This window comes from Suncus etruscus, assembly GCF_024139225.1.
Source record: "Suncus etruscus isolate mSunEtr1 chromosome X unlocalized genomic scaffold, mSunEtr1.pri.cur SUPER_X_unloc_2, whole genome shotgun sequence".
NCBI classification, from domain to species: domain Eukaryota; kingdom Metazoa; phylum Chordata; class Mammalia; order Eulipotyphla; family Soricidae; genus Suncus; species Suncus etruscus.
The window spans coordinates 1,004,636-1,024,025 of record NW_026060315.1 but is presented as its reverse complement, the minus strand read 5'-3'; the positions used below and the strand labels follow the sequence as shown (position 1 = coordinate 1,024,025).

The following is a 19,390-nucleotide window of genomic DNA, read 5'->3' as shown; positions in this document are numbered from 1 at the left end:
CCTTTCTTCCTTCCTCTTTTCCCCTTTCTTTTCCTTCCTTCCTCCCCTCTCCTTTCTTTTCCTTCCTTCCTCCCCTCTCCTTTCTTTTCCTTCCTTCCTTCCTCCCTCCTTCCTTCTTTCCTTCCTCCCTCCCCTTTCTTTTCCTTCCTTCCTTCCTCACTCCCTCCCTCCCTCCTCCCTCCTTCCTTCCTTCCTTCCTCCCTCCCTCCCTCTTTCCTTCCTTCCTTCCTTCCTTCCTTCCTTCCTTCCTTCCTTCCTTCCTTCCTTCCTTCCTCCTTCCTTCCTTCCTTCCTTCCTTCCTTCCTTCCTTCCTTCCTTCCTTCCTTCCTTCCTTCCTTCCTTCCTTCCTTCCTTCCTCCCTCCTTTCGCTCTGCCCAATATTTCTCCAAAATCAGAGCATTAAGCAACCAGCTGGCACGCGTGATTCCCGAGAGACTGCCAGATGAAGACTGCATTTTTCAAACAGCCGCAAGTCGCTTCTGGCCTTTCCCGAGCCCATGCATAAATCCTGGGCCCAGGGACTTTGAAACTCGAAAATGATTTGCAGTGTAGAAACAGGCATTTTTCAGCTGGAAAAAAAAAATAAATCAGCTGCTAATATGTCCAGGAGATTTATAATATTGGTAGTTTTTTTTTTGTTTGTTTGTTTTTGTCGTTTTTGTTTTGGGTCACGCCCGGCAGCGCTCAGGAATCCTTCCTGCCTGACTCAGGGGATTATATGGGATGCCGGGGATAGAACCTGGGTCCTTTCGGGGTTGGCCACATGCAAAACAAACACCCTGCCTCTGTGTCATACCTCTAAGCCAGGCAATCTTTTCCACTATGGATTTTTTTTTTCTCTCACAGAGACAGGAGGATTTTGGGGTCTCTTTGAGGCATAATTTTATATCTCTCAAGTTTTCCACCATGAAAAGCAAAATGTTGGAAAGAGAAAGAAAACTTGAATCTGATTTTTGTGAGCAGGCCGAGTTTTCTTTTGACGCATATTCTGGTTTTGTGTTTGATATAAAGATGGTTGTTTGTACTTGTTTATTTTTCTGCTTTCTATTTTGGATATTTTTTTTGTGTGTGTCTCCTATTCTTTTGAAGAGGAGAAAGAAGGAAGAAAGGAAAGAAAAAGAGAAAGAAAGAAATTGCTAGGACCCAACGTCCCTGAAGGCCGACCTTGGGAAGTGTTAAAAATTTAAAAGTTGGGCCCAGAGAGATAGCACAGTGGCGTTTGCCTTGCAAGCAGCCGATCCAGGACCAAAGGTGGTTGGTTCGAATCCCGGTGTCCCATAGGGTCCCCTGTGCCTGCCAGGAGCTATTTCTGAGCAGACAGCCAGGAGGGACCCCTGAGCACCGCCGGGTGTGGCCCAAAAACAAACAAAACAAAAATTTTAAAGTTGCGATGACAAGAGGTTAAAAAAAAAAAAAAAAAAAAGAGAAAAACTTGGACAACAGCGAATCCTTCATGGATTATGGGAAATCCTGAGAAAATCTCCAGGAAAGATATTTTGGAAGCTGCTTTTCTGCACGAGAAGACCCCATACCCCCCCTTTATATTTTTATGAAAAATAAAATAGAAAAAAACAGGATGTTTTTTCAGCGTGATGATAAACAGAGCTAGAAGTAGCCATGCTGTGTGGCCCAAAGAAACACAAATTGCAGTGAAGAAATGATGTCTGGGTTGATCCCGAGCATTCGCTCCAGGGTCCTCGAAGCACTGTTGGGAGCACTCAGATTCTACAGAGCTATGCCAGGGACTGTATCCTCGAACCCTGGACTGGACCCACCTGGTGGGTGGAGAGAATTTGAATCCAGAACTGCTGGTATTAATTTTGATTTTGATTTAATCTATTTTAAATCAAATTTATTTTGAATAAATAAATTTCCATTTATTTACTTATTTAAAAGTTTTATTTATTTGGGGGGATTTTGGGCCACATCCGGCAGCATTCAGGGGTTCCTCCTGACTCTGGGCTCAGAAATGGCTCCTGGCAGGCTCGGGGGAACATGTGGGATGCCAGGGATCCAACCTGGGTCCTTCCGGGTTAACACTGTCCTTTTGCTCTGGCTTTCTTTTCTTTTCTTTTCTTTTTTTTTGTGGTTTTTGGGTCACACCTGGCAGTGCTCAGGGGTTACTCCGGCTCAGAAATTGCTCCTGGCAGGCACGGGGGACCATATGGGACGCCGGGATTCGAACCGATGACCTTCTGCATGAAAGGCAAACGCCTTACCTCCATGCTATCTCTCCGGCCCCATGGCTTTCTTTTCTTTAATCTTAATCTTAAATTTCCTTGGGAGAGAAAAATAAATACCCTGGGACATGTGTGTGTTCTCTTCATGAAACATGTAACATACGTGTTCTGCATTGGCCTCACATTGTTCAATTGTGAGTTTTTCTGGCTGGGAAGTTTCCCTCCTTCTGGCTTGTCCTATTTGCTCTCGAACCCTTACTCTGCGTCTGGGGCCTGGATGGAAAGGGAACTGTGGAATAAAAAACACAATTTCGACCCACTATTTGCACAGAACGCGGAGGATTTCCCCTGAGCTCCCTGGGCTTAATGAACGAACATGCTCCGTCATGCTAATGGCCCGACCTTTGAACCTTAATGTAAATCTTGGGCCCTGAGCTGCGACCAGTGACTGTTAATCTTTTTCTAATTCTTGACATCTCTGTTTACGATCATCGATTCTTTTTTCCCTCTTTTTCAAGCCCATTAGATATATTGCAGTCATTTGCAAACAACCCCATGTTTGGCCTGTCAGGGAAAGGAAGGAAGGAAGGAAGGAAGGAAGGAAGGAAGGAAGGAAGGAAGGAAGGAAGGAAGGAAGGAAGGAAGGAAGGAAGGAAGGAAGGAAGGAAGGAAGGAAGGAAGGAAGGAAGGAAAAGAGACAGGGAAGCAAGCAAGCAAGGAAGGAAGGAAGGAAGGGAGAGAAAAGGAAGAAATGAAGTGAAGAAAGGAAGGAAGCAAGAGCAAGAAAGAGAAAGAAGAAAGAAGGAAAAAGGAAGGAAGAAAGAGAAACAAAATAGGAAGAAGAAAGAAAAAGAAGAAATAAAAAGAAAGAAAAAGTAAGAACTAAGAAAGAGAAAGAAAGAAAAAGAAAGAAAAAGAAAGAAGGGAGGGAGGAAGGGAGAGAAAGAAAGAAGAGAAAATAGTAAGGAAGAAGAAAGAAAGAAACAAGAAAGATAGAGAAAGAAAGAAGAAAAGAAAGAAAGAAGGAAGAAAGAAGAAAGGAAGGAAGGAAGGAAAGAAGAAAGAAAAAAGAAAAAGTAAGAACTAAGAAAGAAGAAAGACAGAAAGAAAAAGAAAGAAGGGAGGGAGGAAGGAAGAGAAAAAGAAAATAGTAAGGAAGAAGAAAGAAAGAAAGATAAAGAGAGAAAGAAGGAAGGAAGGAAGAAGAAAGGAATGAAGGAAAAAGAAAGGAAGGAAGGAAGAAAGAAGGAAGGAAGGAAGGAAGGAAAGGGGAAAGAAAAAGAAAGGAAAAAGGAAAGGTAAGGAAAGGGGAAAGGAAAAGAAAGGAAGAAAAGGAAAGGAAAGAAAGAAAGGAAAAAAGGAAAGGAAAGGAAAAGAAAGAAAGAAAAGGAAAAGAAAGAAAAAAGAAAGGAGAGGAAAGAAAGGGAAGGAAAAAAAAAAGGAAGGGGCTCCTCTGGGTTCCTGCCACAACTGGGGCTCCCCCCTACCGGCCTGGGGACCCACGGGGACCCTTTTGAGGGACACAGCAAGATTCTCAGGACTCCTGCGCCCTCTTCCCTCAGTCTGTCCAGCTGGCAGAGAAAACGGAATTTTCAACTGATGTGGAAGAAATTAAATTGACAAGAGAGCAGAGACCCCAAAAGACAACGGGGGTCCCCGAGATGCCTGGGGAGCCGATGGGAAGAAGAAATACTCTGCCCGGCCAAGAGCCAAGCAATCAACTCTAAAGTGAGAGACTCCAAAAGAACGTTTTGTAGAAAAGCACATGGGGGCCAGAAGGAGAGTACAGTGGTTAGAGCATTGCTTTGCACATGGCCGACCTAAGTTCCAGCTTTGCATCCCGTAGGTTCCCCCGAGACTTTTCAGCCCATTATCAAAAAGGGTTTTTTTCACGGAAATAAAGGAATTGGATGTGATTTTAGGGGGCAGGATGATTGTTTTCGGGTGGCGTCTACATTCCTGACAGCCAGAAGAACAAATCTTGGTTACTGTTCTGAGTGTTGCCAGGAATAGCAGTGTGATGAATGAATGAATGGATTTCCTTTCTTCCTCTTTTTCTTTCTTTCTTTCTTTCTTTCTTTCTTTCTTTCTTTCTTTCTTTCTTTCTTTCTTTCTTTCTTTCTTTCTTTCTTTCTTTCTTTCTTTTCTTTCTTTCTTTCTTTCTTTCTTTCTTTCTTTCTTTTCTTTCTTCCTTCCTTTCCTTCTTTTTCTTTTTTCTTTCTATTTCTCCGTCCTCCCTCCCTTTTTCTTTCTCTTGAGAGCTTTCTTTCTTCATTCTTCCCTCCTTCTTTCTTCCTACCACCTTTCTTCTTCTTTCCTTCTCTTCCTTCTTTCCCTCTTCTTTCTTTTTCTCCTCTCTTCTTTCTTTCCCTTTCTTTTCTTCCTTCCTTCCTTTCTTCTCTTTCCCTCCTCTTCTTTGTTTCTTCCTCCCTCCTTTCTTTTCTTCCTTCTTTCCCTTTCTTTTCCTTCCTTCCTTCCTTTCTTTCTCTCTTTCTCCTTTCTTCTCTCTTTCCCTCTCTCCCTCTTTCTTCTTCTTCTTCTTCTTCTTCTTTTTTTTTTTTTTTGGTTTTTGGGTCACACCCGGTGATGCTCGGGGGTGACTCCTGGCTGTCTGCTCAGAAATAGCTCCTGGCAGGCACGGGGGACCCTATGGGACACCGGGATTCGAACCAACCACCTTTGGTCCTGGATCGGCTGCTTGCAAGGCAAACGCCGCTGTGCTCTCTCCGGGCCCTCCGTCTTTCTTCTTTCTTTTTTTCTTCCCTCCTCTTTCTTTCTCCCTCCCTCCTTTTTCTTCTTCCTTCCTTCCTTTCTTCCTTTTCTTTTTCTTTCTTTCTTTCTTTCTTTCTTTCTTTCTTTCTTTCTTTCTTTCTTTCTTTCTTTCTCTCTCTCTCTCTCTCTCTCTCTCTTTCTTTCTTTCTTTCTTTCTTTCTTTCTTTCTTTCTTTCTTTCTTTCTTTCTTTCTTTCTTTCTTTCTTCCTTCGTCCCTTCCTCCTTTCTCCTTCTTCCCTCCCTCCGTTCTTCCAAAAAAATAAAGAAAAGAGAACAAAACAAATAAAATATTAGGAACAATCCAGTAACCATGATGTCTGAATAAAAAATCAACACCACACGCAGTCCAAAATAAAAAGTCAGGAAGAAAGTCTTTTTAAAAAAGAAGTTAGCAGTACACAACGGGGAGACATTTTTTCCCACTCAGAAGCCATTAATCTGTAGTTAAAGGGTTTATTTTTTGCCAAGAAAAGAATCCGGGAGCCGCTGGTGCATTTCCAGGCCCGCTTGGCCCATCTTCTCCTCTTGTTCATTAATTTAATGGGCAAGAAATAAATATTTGAGATGCAATTAGCCGCAGATGATCGTGGCCAGCGTGGAATGTTTCCAAATAAACAGCTGCCGTCACAAAAACCGGGGCGCAGAACCTAAAAATTACATCGAATGATGCCACAGGAAACAAGTTAAAAAGATCAGAGATGTCTCTTGGCCTGAGAAGAGAAAAAAATAGATCTTCTGGATGCAGCAGGCTTGGGGTGTCATGTCAGATACCGGGGATCGAACCTGGTCGCTCGCGTGTGAGGTGAACTCTGCTCCCCCATTGGGTGGGAGGGTGGATGGATGGATGGATCAATGGATGGATGGATGGGTGGATGGATGGATGGATGGGTGGGTGGGTGGTTGGATGGATAGATCAATGGATGGATGGGTGGATAGATTGGTGGATGGATTGATGGGTAGATGGATGGATAGGTTGATGGATGGGTGGGTGGATGGAGGGATGGGTAGATGAGTGGATGGGTAGATAGATGGAAGGGTGGATGGATGGACATGGATAGATGAACAAATGGATGGATGAATCAGTGGATGAATGAATGGATGGATAAATGGGTGGATGGAGGGATGGGCGGAAGGATGGGTGGGTGAGTGGATAGATGGATGGGTGGATGGATAGATGGATGGGTGGATGGATGGGTGAATGGACGGGTGGGTGGATGGATGAATGGGTGGATGGATGGATGAGCGGATGGATGGGTGGATGGATGGGTGGGTGGATGGATGGAGGGATGGGTGGATGAGTGGATAAATGGATAGATGAATGGATGGATGGGTGGATGGATGGATGAATGGATAGATGGATGGATGGATGAATACATGTATGGATGGGTGGATAGATTGGTGGATGTATAGATGGGTGGATGGATGGATAGATGGATGGATGGGTGGATGGGTGGGTGGATAGATGGATGGATGGGAGGATGAATGGATAGATGGGTGAATGGGTGGGCTGCTTAGAAACTAACCATGCTGCATGCTAAACATTCATGGTATTGTCGGTACTGTTCTTGGGGTTCGATGATCAGAAATGGAGTGATGAGAACATATTTCAACTATAGTCTATTCCACTAAACAAGGTTCCTTCCTTCCTTTCTTCCCTCCTTCCTTTTTCCCTTTTTCCTTCCCTTCTTCCTTCTTTCTCTCCTTTCATATTCATTCCTGGTTTTGGTGACTCATGGGGTGGCCCTCTGGTGGCCTTTCACACTGGGAGCTTGGGACACAGAGAGACAGAGACATAGAGATGCAGAGACAGAGAGACAGAGACAGACAAACACAGACATGCAGAGAGACAGAGATACAGAGACACAGAGAAAGAGACAGAGACAGAGGCAGACACAGAGAGACAGACACAGGACAGAGACAGAGACACAGACATGCAGAGACACAGAGACAAACAGACACAGAGCAGGACACACACAGAGACACAGAGAAACACAGAGATGCAGAGAAAGAGAGACATAGACACAGAGATGCAGAGACAGAGAGACAGAAAATGACACAGACAGAGACAGAGAGACAGAGGACAGACTTGACACAGATACAGAGACAGAGAGAGAGAAAATGACAGACAGACAGAGATGCAGAGACCCAGACAGCAGAAACAGAGACACAGAGATGCAGAGACAGAGACTGACAGAGACACAGAGATGCAGAGACAGAGCCAGAGAGACAGCATTTATACCCCAGTCAGGCCTTGTGCTGCCTGTCTCCTGGGAGAGAGATGCCGTGGACACGGGTGACCCCGCTTGTCCTGGTCCCACACACCCCCAAATCCAACTCTGGTCCATGGAGGGACCAAGAGGAGGAGGGCGGGGCCAGGCCTCTGCGTAATGTAGTCATCCCAATTTGCATACGTCATGGGACGCCATGCGCCAGACTTTCCCATTGGCCCACCAACAGCCCTCATTTGCATAGAAGAGCAGCTTCCACGCCCATATAAGGACACGGCCTGATCTGACTGGCTACCGCTCGGGCCTCATTTGCATCATAGGCCACGCCCACGACACATGGTTTTTTTTTTTTGGGGGGGGGGTTTGTTTTTTTTTGTTTTGTTTTTTGTTTGTTTCCTTCTTTCTCCTGGTGGAATTCTAAACACATTTTTGTGCATTTGTAGAAAGTAGAAAATCCATCTTTGAACCAGCCAATAACAGAGATTATTTATTTACTTTATAAAGAAATTATCTGCAAATTAATTTTACTTCATTTATTTATATTTAGATGAACTTTAAATCGATCTGTTGACTGATTTAAAGAAAAGGCAGCAACGCAGTGGACCTAGCTTTGTGCCAAGGAGACAGAAGGCGAAGTTAGTTTAAAACATAGGGAAAAAGAGAAAGGAAAAGTAAAATCGATGACATGAAAATTAATAGAAGAAATAAAATACATAGAAATAGGATAGAAGCGAAGGAAAAAGAAAGAGAAAAAATGTCCTATTTGTGGAAAAGATTTGTGCTTCCAATCAAGTCATAAATACCATGCAGATTGGCTTTGCAAACCTGGCATCGCTTCTGTCCCACTTCTGCCTTCTTGCTTTTTCAATAAAGTTTCATTTATTCTATAAAACAGAGCAAAAACAAAAACAAAAACAAAACAAAACATCTTTTTTGGTAAGATTTTGGTTCCCACAGAGCAGAAAGAATTCATGAGAAAAATAAAGGTAAATATGATCTGTCTGTCTCAGAAATAGATTTTTTTCCCCTCCCGTGAACATTGCTGGAAATGGCCCCAAAAGTCTATAAACCGAAAAAATAAATAAATTTTGTGAGTAAATTAATGATGTTCATAAGTAATTCATTTCTCAAGAGACCTGCAATTATTTGGAACTAGAAAAATAGATTTTTTTTTTTTTTTTTTTTTTGGTTTTTGGGCCACACCCGGCAGTGCTCAGGGGTTCCTCCTGGCTGTCTGCTCAGAAATAGCTCCTGGCAGGCACGGGGGACCATATGGGACACCGGGATTCGAACCAACCACCTTTGGTCCTGGATCGGCTGCTTGCAAGGCAAATGCCGCTGTGCTAACTCTCCGGGCCCCATTTTTTTTTTTTTTTTTTGTAGATTTTTTTTTAAAAAAAAAAAAACTATTTTAAATACTGAATTTAAAAGACTTTTTTTTTTTTTTTGAAAAACTAATTAAAATAGTTTTCTTCGGGGCCGGAGAGAGAGCACGGAGAGATAGCATGGAGGTAAGGCGTTTGCCTTGCACGCAGAAGGTCGGTGGTTCAATCCCCGGCACCCCATAGGGTCCCCCCTTGAGCCTGCCAGGAGCGATTTCTGAGCGCAGAGCCAGGAGGAACCCCTGAGCGATGCCCGGTGTGACCCAAATACCAAAAAATATAGAAATATCGGGAGGGACAAACACAAAATTTCAGGGCTCTCATGTCTGCCACGTTTGCACCAATTGTAGCCGGAAGAGAAGTGATTTTGGGGTACACGACACCTGATTTTTGGGGAGAAAAGTCTAGAAAGGTGGGGGAAGTGGGCTGGGAGCAGGAGAGACAGACAGAGACAGAGACAAAGAGACAGAGAGAGAAACAAAACACACAGAAAGAAACACAGAGAAACAGAGAAAGACAGACAGAGACACACAGGTATAAAGTGAGACAGAGACAGAGAGAAGGAGAAACAGAAAGACGATGAAAGAGACACAGGCGTCATAAGTGAGAGAGATAAGAAACTCAGAGAAGGGGGCCGGGCGGTGGCGCTAAAGGTAAGGTGCCTGCCTTGCCTGCGCTAACCTTGGACGGACTGCGGTTCGATCCCCCGGTGTCCCATATGGTCCCCCAAGCCAGGAGCAACTTCTGAGCACATAGCCAGGAGTAACCCCTGAGCGTTACTGGGTGTGGCCCAAAAAACAAAAAAAAAAAAAAAAAAAAAAAAAAGAAACTCAGAGAAAGTCAGAGAGACAGAGAAAAAGAGAGATAGAAACAGTGAGAGACAGAGAGAAAAAGAGACACAGAGACAGAGAAAGAAATCTAGAAACAGAGACTGAGAGACAGAGATAGAGACAGAAACACAGAGAAAGACAGAGAGATAGAAACAGGCTGAGAGACAGAGAGAAAGATAGAGACAGAGAAAGAAATAGAGATAGAAACAGACTGAGAGACAGAGAGAGACAAAGAAACACAAAGACAGAGAAAGAAATAGAAACAGAGACTGAGAGACAGAGGGAAAGAGAGAGACAGAGACAGAGACAGCAGAGAGACAGAGAGGAGAAACAGACACAAAGGCATCAAGTGAGAGAGAGACACAGAGACACAGAGGCATAAAGTGAGAGAAAGAGACAGAGAGACAGAAAGAGATAGAAACAGAGATTGAGGGACAGAGAGAAAGAGAGAGACAGAGAGACAGAAACAGCAGAGAGACAGAGAGGAGAAACAGACACAAAGGCATCAAGTGAGAGAGAGACAGAGACAGAGACACAGAGGCATAAAGTGAGAGAAAGAAAGAGAGAGACAGAAAGAGAGATAGAAACAGAGATTGAGAGACAGAAAGAGAGAGACAGAGACAGAGAGAGACAGAGACATAGAGGAGAAACAGACACAAAGGCATCAAGTGAGAGAGAGACAGAGACAGAGACACAGAGGCATAAAGTGAGAGAAAGAGACAGAGACAGAGAGACAGACAGAGCGAAAGATAGACAGAGAGACAGACAGAGCTACAGAGACAGAGAGAAAAGGAGAAACAGTAAGAGGGTGAAGAGACACACAGGCATATAATGACAGAGACGGAGAGACAGAGAGACAGAGACACACAGTATTCATTTTTATTATTTTTAACTTAGTTTGAGGATTAGTCAGTGTCTCTGTGTGTCTCTGTGTGTGCTATTGTCTCTGTGTGTGTGAGTCCGTGTGTCTGCCTGGCTTGTGGGTGCCTGTAGGTCTGGGGGTGCCGGGGCCTGAGGTAGGGAGGACACAGCATTAAACTGGGCTGGGTTCGAGACTGGGCTCTCTCTTGGATTCTATTGGGGTGTGTCGGGGTCATTTAAAATAATAATAATAATGAGGGCGTAGGGTATTTGCTGACCCACAAATCAGGGTTTGTCTCTGGGCCCAGAGCCAGAGCAGAGATGGCAGGGTGTTTGCCTTGCGCGTGGGCGACCCGGGTTTGATCCCCGGCATCCCGTATGATCCCTCGAGACTGCCAGGAGCGATTTCTGAGTGCAGAGCCAGGAAGAAGGCCTGACTGCCAGTCACCTGATGTGGCCCCCACAAAAAAAAAAGAAAGAATAAAAAGTATGAAATAAAATAAAAAAGAAAAAGAAAAAAAATAAAAATAAAGGAAAAAAAGAAAATATAATATGAAAACAAAAATACTAAATACAAACAAATCAGATAGAGAAAGAAACAGAAATAAAACGAAAAATGAAAACAGCCATTAATAGAAATGAAATACAAAATAGGAATGACAAGAGTTAGAAGTCAAGATAAAAAAATAATAAAAAAAATAAAAATAAAAAAAGGATAAAAAAAAAAGTCAAGATAAAAATAATTTTGGAAAAGAAAGAGATTAAATCCCTCTCTTCTCTCGCCTCCATCTGCCAAGCTGTGTGGACTCAGCCTAGCACCTGTCGTCCCTTCCCGGCTCCAAGCTGCCTTTCGGGGAGGGGGGCCGCGGGGGGGGCCCCAATCTTCTCCTCCTTTGGCCCGGCAGATGGTCGCCTGCCGGGAACCGAGCCGCGTTTTCCTTCTCCCATGTGGCGTCATCCATCCATCCATCCATCCTCTGGGGCGGCTCTGGCCTGTAGGGGAACTTAGGAAAAGAAGGGCAGCAGCACCCCCAAATCGGGGTTTCTTAGGGGCCCAGAGCCAGAGCAGGGAGGGTAAGGCGTTTGTCTTGCGTGTGACGGCCCAGGTTGGATCCCTGGCGTCCCACATGATTCCTCGGGCCTGAAAGGAGCGATTTCTGACTGCAGAGTCAGGAGGAACCCCTCAGCGCCACCGGGTGGGACCCCAAAACAAAAGACAACAAAAATACAGAAATTAGTATAAAGACACGAATAAAGGAATTCATATGCATTTATTTATATACAAATTTGTAGACGGATAATTTATTCACTTTGCTGTGAGCGTTTCTTGGGGGGCCTCTGGATTCTGCAGGTGTATTTAAAAAAAAAAAAAACCAGGGGGCAGGAGGCTGAGTTTCCTTGGGGTCTTCCAGCGTCGCTGAGTTTCTAGGGGAAATATGTCCTGGGGAGATACAGGAGAGAGAGAGAGAGAGAGAGAGAGAGAGAGAGAGAGACAGAGAGAGACAGAGACAGAGACAGAGAGAGACAGACAGACAGACAGAGACAGAGAGAGACAGAGAGACAGAGACAGAGACAGAGAGAGACAGAGAAAAAGACAGAGACAGAGAAAGACAGAGAAGGAGAAAGGAGAGAGAGGAGAGAGAGAGGGAGAGAGAGAGAGACAGAGACAGAGGGACAGAGACACAGAGAAAGAGAGAGAGACTTACACAGAGATTGACAGAGAAAGTGAGACACAGAGACAAAAAATGTTGAAACTGGGGACATTAGTAGCAGGAAATATATGTGTGTGTGTGACAGAGAGATAGAGAGATGCAGAGAGAGTCAGAGAGAGACAGAGACAGAGAGAGACAGAGAAAAAGACAGAGAGACAGAGAAAGACAGAGAAGGAGAAAGGAGAGAGAGAAGGGGAGAGAGAGGGAGAGAGAGAAGGAAAGAGAGACAGAGACAGAGGGACAGAGACAGAGAGAAAGAGAGAGAGACTTACACAGAGATTGAGACAGAGAAAGTGAGACACAGAGACAAAAAATGTTGAAACTGGGGACATTAGTAGCAGGAAATATATGTGTGTGTTTGACAGAGAGACAGAGAGACACAGAGAAAGTCAGAGAGAGACAGAGACAGAGAGAGACAGAGACAGAGAGACACAGAGAGAGTCAGAGAGAGACAGACAGAGAGAGACAGAGACAGAAAAAGACAGAGAGAGAGACAGAGACGGAGAAAGGAGAGAAAGAAGGGGAGAGAAAGGGAGAGAGAGAGAAGGAGAGAGACAGAGACAGAGGGCCAGAGACATAGAGAAAGAGAGAGAGACTTACACAGAGATTGAGACAGAGAAAGTGAGACACAGAGACAAAAATTGTTGAAACTGGGGCAGGAAATATACGTGTGTGTGACAGAGATAGAGAGACGCAGAGAGAGTCAGAGACAGAGAGACAGAGACAGAGAGAGAAACAGAGACAGAAACTGAGACACAGAGAGACAGAGACAAAAAAAGTTGAAACTGGGGACATTGGGGCCGCAGAGATAGCACGAAGGTAAGGCGTTTTCCTTGCCTGCAGAAGGTCGGTGATTCGAATCCCAGCATCCCACATGGTCCCCGAGCCTGCCAGGGGCGATTTCTGAGCGCAGAGCCAGGAGGAACCCCTGAGCGCTGCCGGGTGGGACCCCAAAACCCTCCCAAAAATAATAATGATAGACACGACATAGGCAGATGATATGACAGCCAGGACAAAAATACATGACATAAACAATACAGACAGATGCTATGACTGAGGGTGCCCCAACACCCTTCGATTTAAGCCCTAAACGCGTGTCACGACACGGCTCTGTGCCCGACGGCAGCCGTGGCGGTCTCCCGCACACTGAGCAGCTCGCGCGGCACGAGAGAGAGACATTCGCTCAAGAAGGGGCTTTACTGCCCCCCCCCCCCTCATTCAAACCAGTTTTCGCGCTGCAGGAAGCGGACGGTGTCCTCGAACCCACGCTGGTGCAGAGCTCGCATGGCCGCCTGGCTCGGCGGGAACAGGGCTTGGTTGAATCTCAGCAGGTTGGCCATGGAGAGCTAGGAGAGAGACGGACAGACGGACGGGTGGATGGACAGGTGGAGGGGTGTTGGATGGGAGGGAGCAAGGGGTGGAAGGAGAGAGATAGAAAGAAGGGAGAAGGGAGGGCAGGAGGGAAGGAGGGAGAGACAGACAGGAGGGAAAGGAAGAAAGAGGGAAGGAGGAAGGAAGGGAAAGAGGGGGACAGACAGACAGAGAGAACAGGACGGAAGGCAGGAGGAAGGGGAGGAGAAAGAGACAGGAAGAAAGAAGGAAGGAAGCAAGGAAGAAAAGCAAAAGAGAAAGAAAGATGAAAGAAAGGAAGAAAGGAAAAAGGAAGGAAGAAAGAAAGAAAGAAAGAAAGAAAGAAAGAAAGAAAGAAAGAAAGAAAGAAAGAAAGAAAGAGAAAGAAGGAAAGAAAGCAAAAGAGAAAGAAAGAGAAAAAAGAAAGAAAGGAAAGAAAGAAAGAAAGAAAGAGAAAGAAAGAAGAGGGAAGGAGGATGGGAGGGAGAAAAAGGGAGGCAGAGACAGCAGAAAGAAGGGCAGAAAAAAAGGAATATGGAGGAGAGACAGAGAGAAAGACGGAAGCGCAGGAAGGAGGAAGAAGGGAGACAGACAAATGTCAAAGAGGGAAGGAGGATTGCAGGGAGGGAAAGAAAAGGCGGAGAAAGAAAAGAAAGGAGGGCATAACAGAGGGATGTAGAGACAGATAAACAGAGAAAAAGAAGGAAGGAGAGCAGGATGGAGGAGAGGGAGAAAGACAGACGGACAAACAGGCAGAGAAAGGGAAGGATAGGAGGTAAAATACGGAGACAGAAAGACAGAGAGAGAACAGAAAGGAGGAAAGAGGGAGGAAAGGAGGAAGAGAGACAGAAAGAGAGGAGGAATGGAGGGAGAGAAGACAGACAACAGGAAGGTCAGGAGGGAAGAAAGGAGGAAGAGAGAAAGAAAGAAAGAAAGAAAGGAGGAAGGAAAGGAGGGAAAGACACAGAGACAGACAGACAACAGGAAGGAAGTCAGAGGGAAGGAGGAAGACACACAGAAAGAGAGGAGAAACGGAAGGAGGGAAGGAGACAGACAACAGAAAGAAGGGAGGAAGGGGAGAAAGGAGGAAGAGAGACAGACAGGAGGAAGGGAAGAGTGAAGGAGACAGACAACAGAAAGAAGGGAGGAAAGAAAGAAAGGAGGGAGAGACAGAAAGAGAAGAGGAAGAGAAGGAGGGAAAGACAGAGAGACAGACAGACGACAGGAAGAAAGTTGGAAGGGAAGAAAGGAAGAGAGACAGAGAGAGAGTAGGAAGAGAAGGAGGGAAGGAGGCAGACAACAGAAAGGAGGAAGGGAAGAAAGGAGGAAGAGACAGAAAGAGAAGAGGAAGAGAAGGAGGGAAAAAGGGAGACAGACAGACGACAGGAAGGAAGTCAGAGGGAAGAAAGGAGGAAGAGAGACAGATGACAGAAGGGAAAAAGGGAGGGAGACAGATGACAGAAGGGAAGGAGGGAGGGAGACAGACAACAGAAAGGGAGGAAGGGAAGAAAGGAGGAAAAGAGACAGACAGGAAGGAGGGAAGAAGGGAAGAAAGGAGGGAGAGAGACAGAAAGAGAGGAGGAAGAGAAGTAGGGAAAGAGAGAGACAGACAGATGACAGGAAGGAAGTTGGAAGGGAAGAAAGGAGGAAGAGAGACAGAGAGGAGGAGACAGACAACAGAAAGAAGGGAGGAAGGGAAGAAAGGAGGAAGGAAGAGACAGAAAGAGAGGAGGAAGGGAAGGAGGGAAGGAGACAGACAACAGAAAGGAAGGAGGAAGGGAAGAAAGGAGGAAGAGACAGAAAGAGAAGAGGAAGAGAAGGGGGGAAAGAGGGAGAGACAGACGACAGGAAGGAAGTCAGAGGGAAGAAAGGAGGAAGAGAGACAGACAGGAGGAAGGGAAGGAGGGAAAGACACAGAGACAGACAACAGGAAGGAAGTCAGAGGGAAGAAAGGACGAAGAGACAGACAACAGGAGGAAGGGAAGGAGGGAAAGAGACAGACAGACAGGAGGAAACAATGGTCAGCCATGGTGGGAGCCAGGGCAGCTGGCCGTCAGGGACGCGCGCCTACGGCCGGGGGATGGGGTTCAGTCTGGGCGAGCTCGCAGCCAACCCGGGTTTGATCCCCGGCATCCCACGTGGCCCTCAAAGCCGGCCGGGCGATTCCTGAGCAAGCGCAGAGCCAGGAGCCAGCCCTGGGAGCCGGGACTCACCGCCAAGTCCTGGTTGGAGACACTGATGTAGCGGCCGGGCCGCCCTGCGTCCTGCGGCGAGATGTCGGGGCGGCCACAGAAGGGGGACACGGTGACCGTGCGCCCCACGGGCAGGACGGGGAGGCTGTCGGTGAGGCCGCCGTCCACCCAAGTCTGCGGAAAACGGGGTTCCGGTCAGCTGGGGCATCGAAAGGGGTCAGGCACGAATGCCAGGGGTTTCTATAATTTCCAGTATCTTTTCACGTAGGTTTCTGCCTTGCGTTCGGCTGACCCGCGATGGTCTCGAGTTCGACTCCCGGCATCCCACATGGTCCCCCCCCCCCCAAGCCAGGAGTGATTTCTGAGCGCGGAGCCAGGAGGAACCCCTGAGTGTGCTGTGATTAGGGGAGCACGTACCTGGCCTTTGTACTCCACAGGCTTCAGCCCTGCGTAGACGGGCACGAAGCTACTGGCCAGCAGGACCTGAGTGGGGGGAGAGAGAGACACAGAGACAGAGAGAGAGGGAGACAGAGAGACAGAGAGACAGAGACAGAGAGAGGGAGGGAGAGACAGAGAGAGAGAGAAAGAGAAAGAAAAATTGGTAGGTCGGCCCTGTCAGGTTGTTTCTGGCTCGCGGGGCTCAGGGCAGCATGTGGGATGCCAGGGATCGAATCCGGGGTTCTTGCGTACAAGATAAACTCCGAGATCTTGCAAGAGATCTCTGTGGATCTGAACTTCTGGAAGCCAACACAGCGGGCCTCGATTTCCCTGCACGCCGCACCCCACTGTTCCCGCTCTGCTGTGAGAATTGGGGGGCGCTCGGAGACCTCCCCCCCCCAGTACCTTTTTTTTTTTTTTTTTGTGATTTTTGGGTCACACCCGGCAGTGCTCAGGGGTTATTCCTGGCTCCAGGCTCAGAAATTGCTCCTGGCAGGCACGGGGGACCATATGGGACGCTGGGATTCGAACCGATGACCTCCTGCATGAAAGGCAAACGCTTTACCTCCATGCTATCTCTCCGGCCCCACCCCCCAGTACCTTGATGAGGTCGTCGCGGGAAGAGAAACTGGACACCAGGTAGTTGCTCCGGGTCCTGCTGTTAGTGATGGAGACGTGGAGGCGCCGGTGGGCCAGCTGGTGGGCGTCGGGGGGCAGGATGGCCTGCACCCCGCTCCTGAGGCGGCCCATGAAGTCGAAGCCGGGCGTGAGCGCCCCAAAAGTGTGTGCCCGGATTTCTTGGGCGAACCGGTAGGTGAAGTCTTTACACTCCTGAGGGAGAAGGGAGGAAAGGGATTGAAGACAGCGGCCCTGGGTTCGATCCCCGGCATCCCACGTGTCCCCCGAGCCAGGAGCGAGTTCTGGGCACAGACATTTTGGTGACCCCAAAATAAGCCACGAAAAAAATAAAATAAGGAAAAGGATTGCAAAGTCTCATTTTGGTTGCCAAAAATCTGCCGTGTCTAGTGTCTGGATGTGGTGGGTCTGGCCCCCTGTCTCTCCGTCATGCTGAACCCCACTTCTAGCTCACGGACACCCCACTTGGCTTGCAGAAAGGTTTGCACCCCTTTCATGTCTCTGTGTGTGCGTCCCTGTGTCTGTGTGTGTGGGGTGGGCTGGGCTGGGCTGGGAGAGGAGATGAATGTTCTGATGTTGAACCCCAATTCCTGAACCCCCAAATCCCCAACGCCCTCTTCTTCTTGGCCCAGTCGGGTCCCCGTTCAGTGGCACCTCAGGGACGTTGCCAGAAAGCTGAGAAGTAGTGAGGGAGGGCTGAATGTGTCCCTGCTCTGAAGCGGGAGAAGAGGCCATGGACACCACATCATAACAACATACTCCTGCGTGGTCAGCCCTGGAGAGCTGGCAGAGGGGGTCACAGTGGGCAGAGAGCACTGGGATGAGAGTCCAGGGCCCCTTTCTCCTGGCCCCTCTGGGGAAACTGGACTTTGGGGGACCTGGTGGCTCAGTGTCCGGTGTTTGGGGGACCCTCAGGAATATGGGGGTGCAAACCCGGTGGGTCAGAAGCATGCCAAGCAACTGTTTTTCCTGCCAGGCGGGACTGTGTGTCATTGTGGGGTGTTTGTTTCTCTGTCCTTTTAACTGGGGGGTCCACGCCGGGGTTACCTCGATCTTGTGGGGCGCCGTCAGCAGGACCGTGGCTACCAGGGAGCCGGCCGAGGCACCCGCAAAGGCCTTCACGTCCTTCAGTAGCGTCTGGCCATGTCTGCGCAGGGCGGACGCGGCCCCCAAGTGGTAGATGCCCAGGAACCCGCAGGCCGAGAAGGACAAGTTGATGTGCTTCATGGTAGCTGTGGAGGGGGAGACAGAAAAGAATGAAAGAATAAAAGAAAGAGAGAGAGAGAGAGAAGAAAGAAAGAGAGAGAGAGAAAGAAAGAAAGAAAGAAAGAAAGAAAGAAGGACGGAAGGAAGGAAGGAAGGAAGGAAGGAAGGAAGGAAGGAAGGAAGGAAGAAAAAAGAAGAGAGAGAAAGAAGGAAGAAAGGAAGGAAGGAAAAAGAAAAAGAAAGAAAGAAGGAAGGAAAGAGAAAGAAAAAGAAAATGAGAAAGAAAAGAAAGAGAAAGAAGAAAAGAGAAGGAATGAGAAAGAAAGAGAAAGGAGGAAAGAGAGAAAGGAAGAGAAAGAAAGAGAAGGAAAGAAATAAGAGAAAGAAAAAGAAAGAGACAAAGAAGGAATGAAAGAGAAAGGAAGGAAGAGAAAGAAAGAATAAAAAGAAGGAAGAGAAAGAAGAAAGAAAGGAAAGAAAGAGAAGGGAAAAAGAGAAAAGGAAAAAAGAAAAGAAGGAATTGTTTCTACATTTAGGAAGAAGTGAATTGGTAAAAAAAATCGGGATTTAGGGGCTGGGAAGGTGGCGCTAGAGATAAGGTGTCGGCCTTACAAGCGCTAGCGTAGGATGGACCGCGGTTCGATCCCCCAGCGTCCCATATGGTCTCCCCAAGCCAGGGGCGATTTCTGAGCTCATAGCCAGGAGTAACCCCTGAGCGTCAAACGGGTGTGGCCCAAAAACCAAAAAAAAAAAAAAAAAAAAAAAAAAAAAATCGGGATTTAGGAAATTTTATCATTTATGACGTCTAGAAAAATAATAATTCGGGGCCAGAGAGATAGCATGGAGGTAAGGCGTTTGCCTTGCATGCAGAAGGTCCGTGGTTCGAATCCCAGCACCCCATAGGGTCCCCCAAACCTGCCAGGAGCGATTTCTGAGCGCGGAGCCAGGAGGAACCCCTGAGTGCTTATAAATAATATATCAAGTCAAAAAAATTATAAATCGAGAGTGATAAAATGTAATAGACTTCTAAGAAAAATGCAATAAGACAGAGGGAACCCCCAAAGTTGTCATTAGCTAACGGTACACAGACCCCCTTGAAATGTCCTGCGCCCCACTTACTCGCTGCAGCCCAGCCCCCCAAATAACAACGCTGCCCTCTTGAAAGGAACTTCAAAGGATGCGGAACCCTCGGAGCATAGCTCATGTGCACCAGCCGAACTCACCGGAAAAAGACACCAAGTATGGGCAGTGACGCGCGGCCGGACTCACCGGAAGTGGACACCAAGTACTGGCAGTGAAGCCGGACTGGGCGCCATGTTTAAGGGCAAACAGGACCGACACAGCCGAGCCCACCCGAAGCCGCCTATCCGTGGCCGCCCGCGAAGGACCACCGGAGGACCCAACCCGCCTGTCAGACCCACCCGGCGCTGCGTCCTCCCAGCGCGATCCGTCTCTCTCTTCCGTACCGAATTTCCCTTTACTTCCGGCTTTTCTCGGGGCGGAAGGCGGGATCGGGCTGTCAATCAGGGGAGCTCAGCCTATCACAGCCCTGTGCACGCTAAATCCAACCAATAGGGAATGACTTTCTCCTGTTGGGCCTGCC

At 47.3% G+C, this 19,390-nt stretch overlaps 2 protein-coding genes across 2 annotated transcripts in view; one reads left to right on the top strand and one right to left on the bottom strand.

Moving 5' to 3' along the window:
- LOC126000598 (neuroligin-4, X-linked-like) overlaps positions 1–19,390 on the top strand; it is a 360,086-nt gene that overhangs the window by 84,890 nt on the left and 255,806 nt on the right. The gene's annotated exons all lie outside the window — the stretch shown is intronic.
- On the bottom strand, positions 13,138–17,808 carry LOC126000575 (patatin-like phospholipase domain-containing protein 4). Its single transcript, XM_049767794.1, has 5 exons — positions 17,629–17,808; positions 16,546–16,776; positions 15,925–15,990; positions 15,529–15,681; positions 13,138–13,311 (listed from the first exon to the last, which is right to left on the bottom strand). The coding sequence occupies exons 1-5, from the start codon at positions 17,806–17,808 to the stop codon at positions 13,180–13,182; spliced, it is 762 nt and encodes a 253-aa protein (XP_049623751.1). The 3' UTR covers positions 13,138–13,179.

Coding starts and splice junctions, on each gene's coding strand:
- LOC126000575 (XM_049767794.1), bottom strand. CDS start 17,808: ATGAAGCACATCAACTTGTCCTTCTCGGCCTGCGGGTTCCTGGGCATC. Junction 15,991..16,545: donor CCCGCGACGACCTCATCAAG/GTACTGGGGGGT, acceptor CCCCCCACTCAG/GTCCTGCTGGCCAGTAGCTT. Junction 15,682..15,924: donor CTGTGGAGTACAAAGGCCAG/GTACGTGCTCCC, acceptor CGTTTTCCGCAG/ACTTGGGTGGACGGCGGCCT.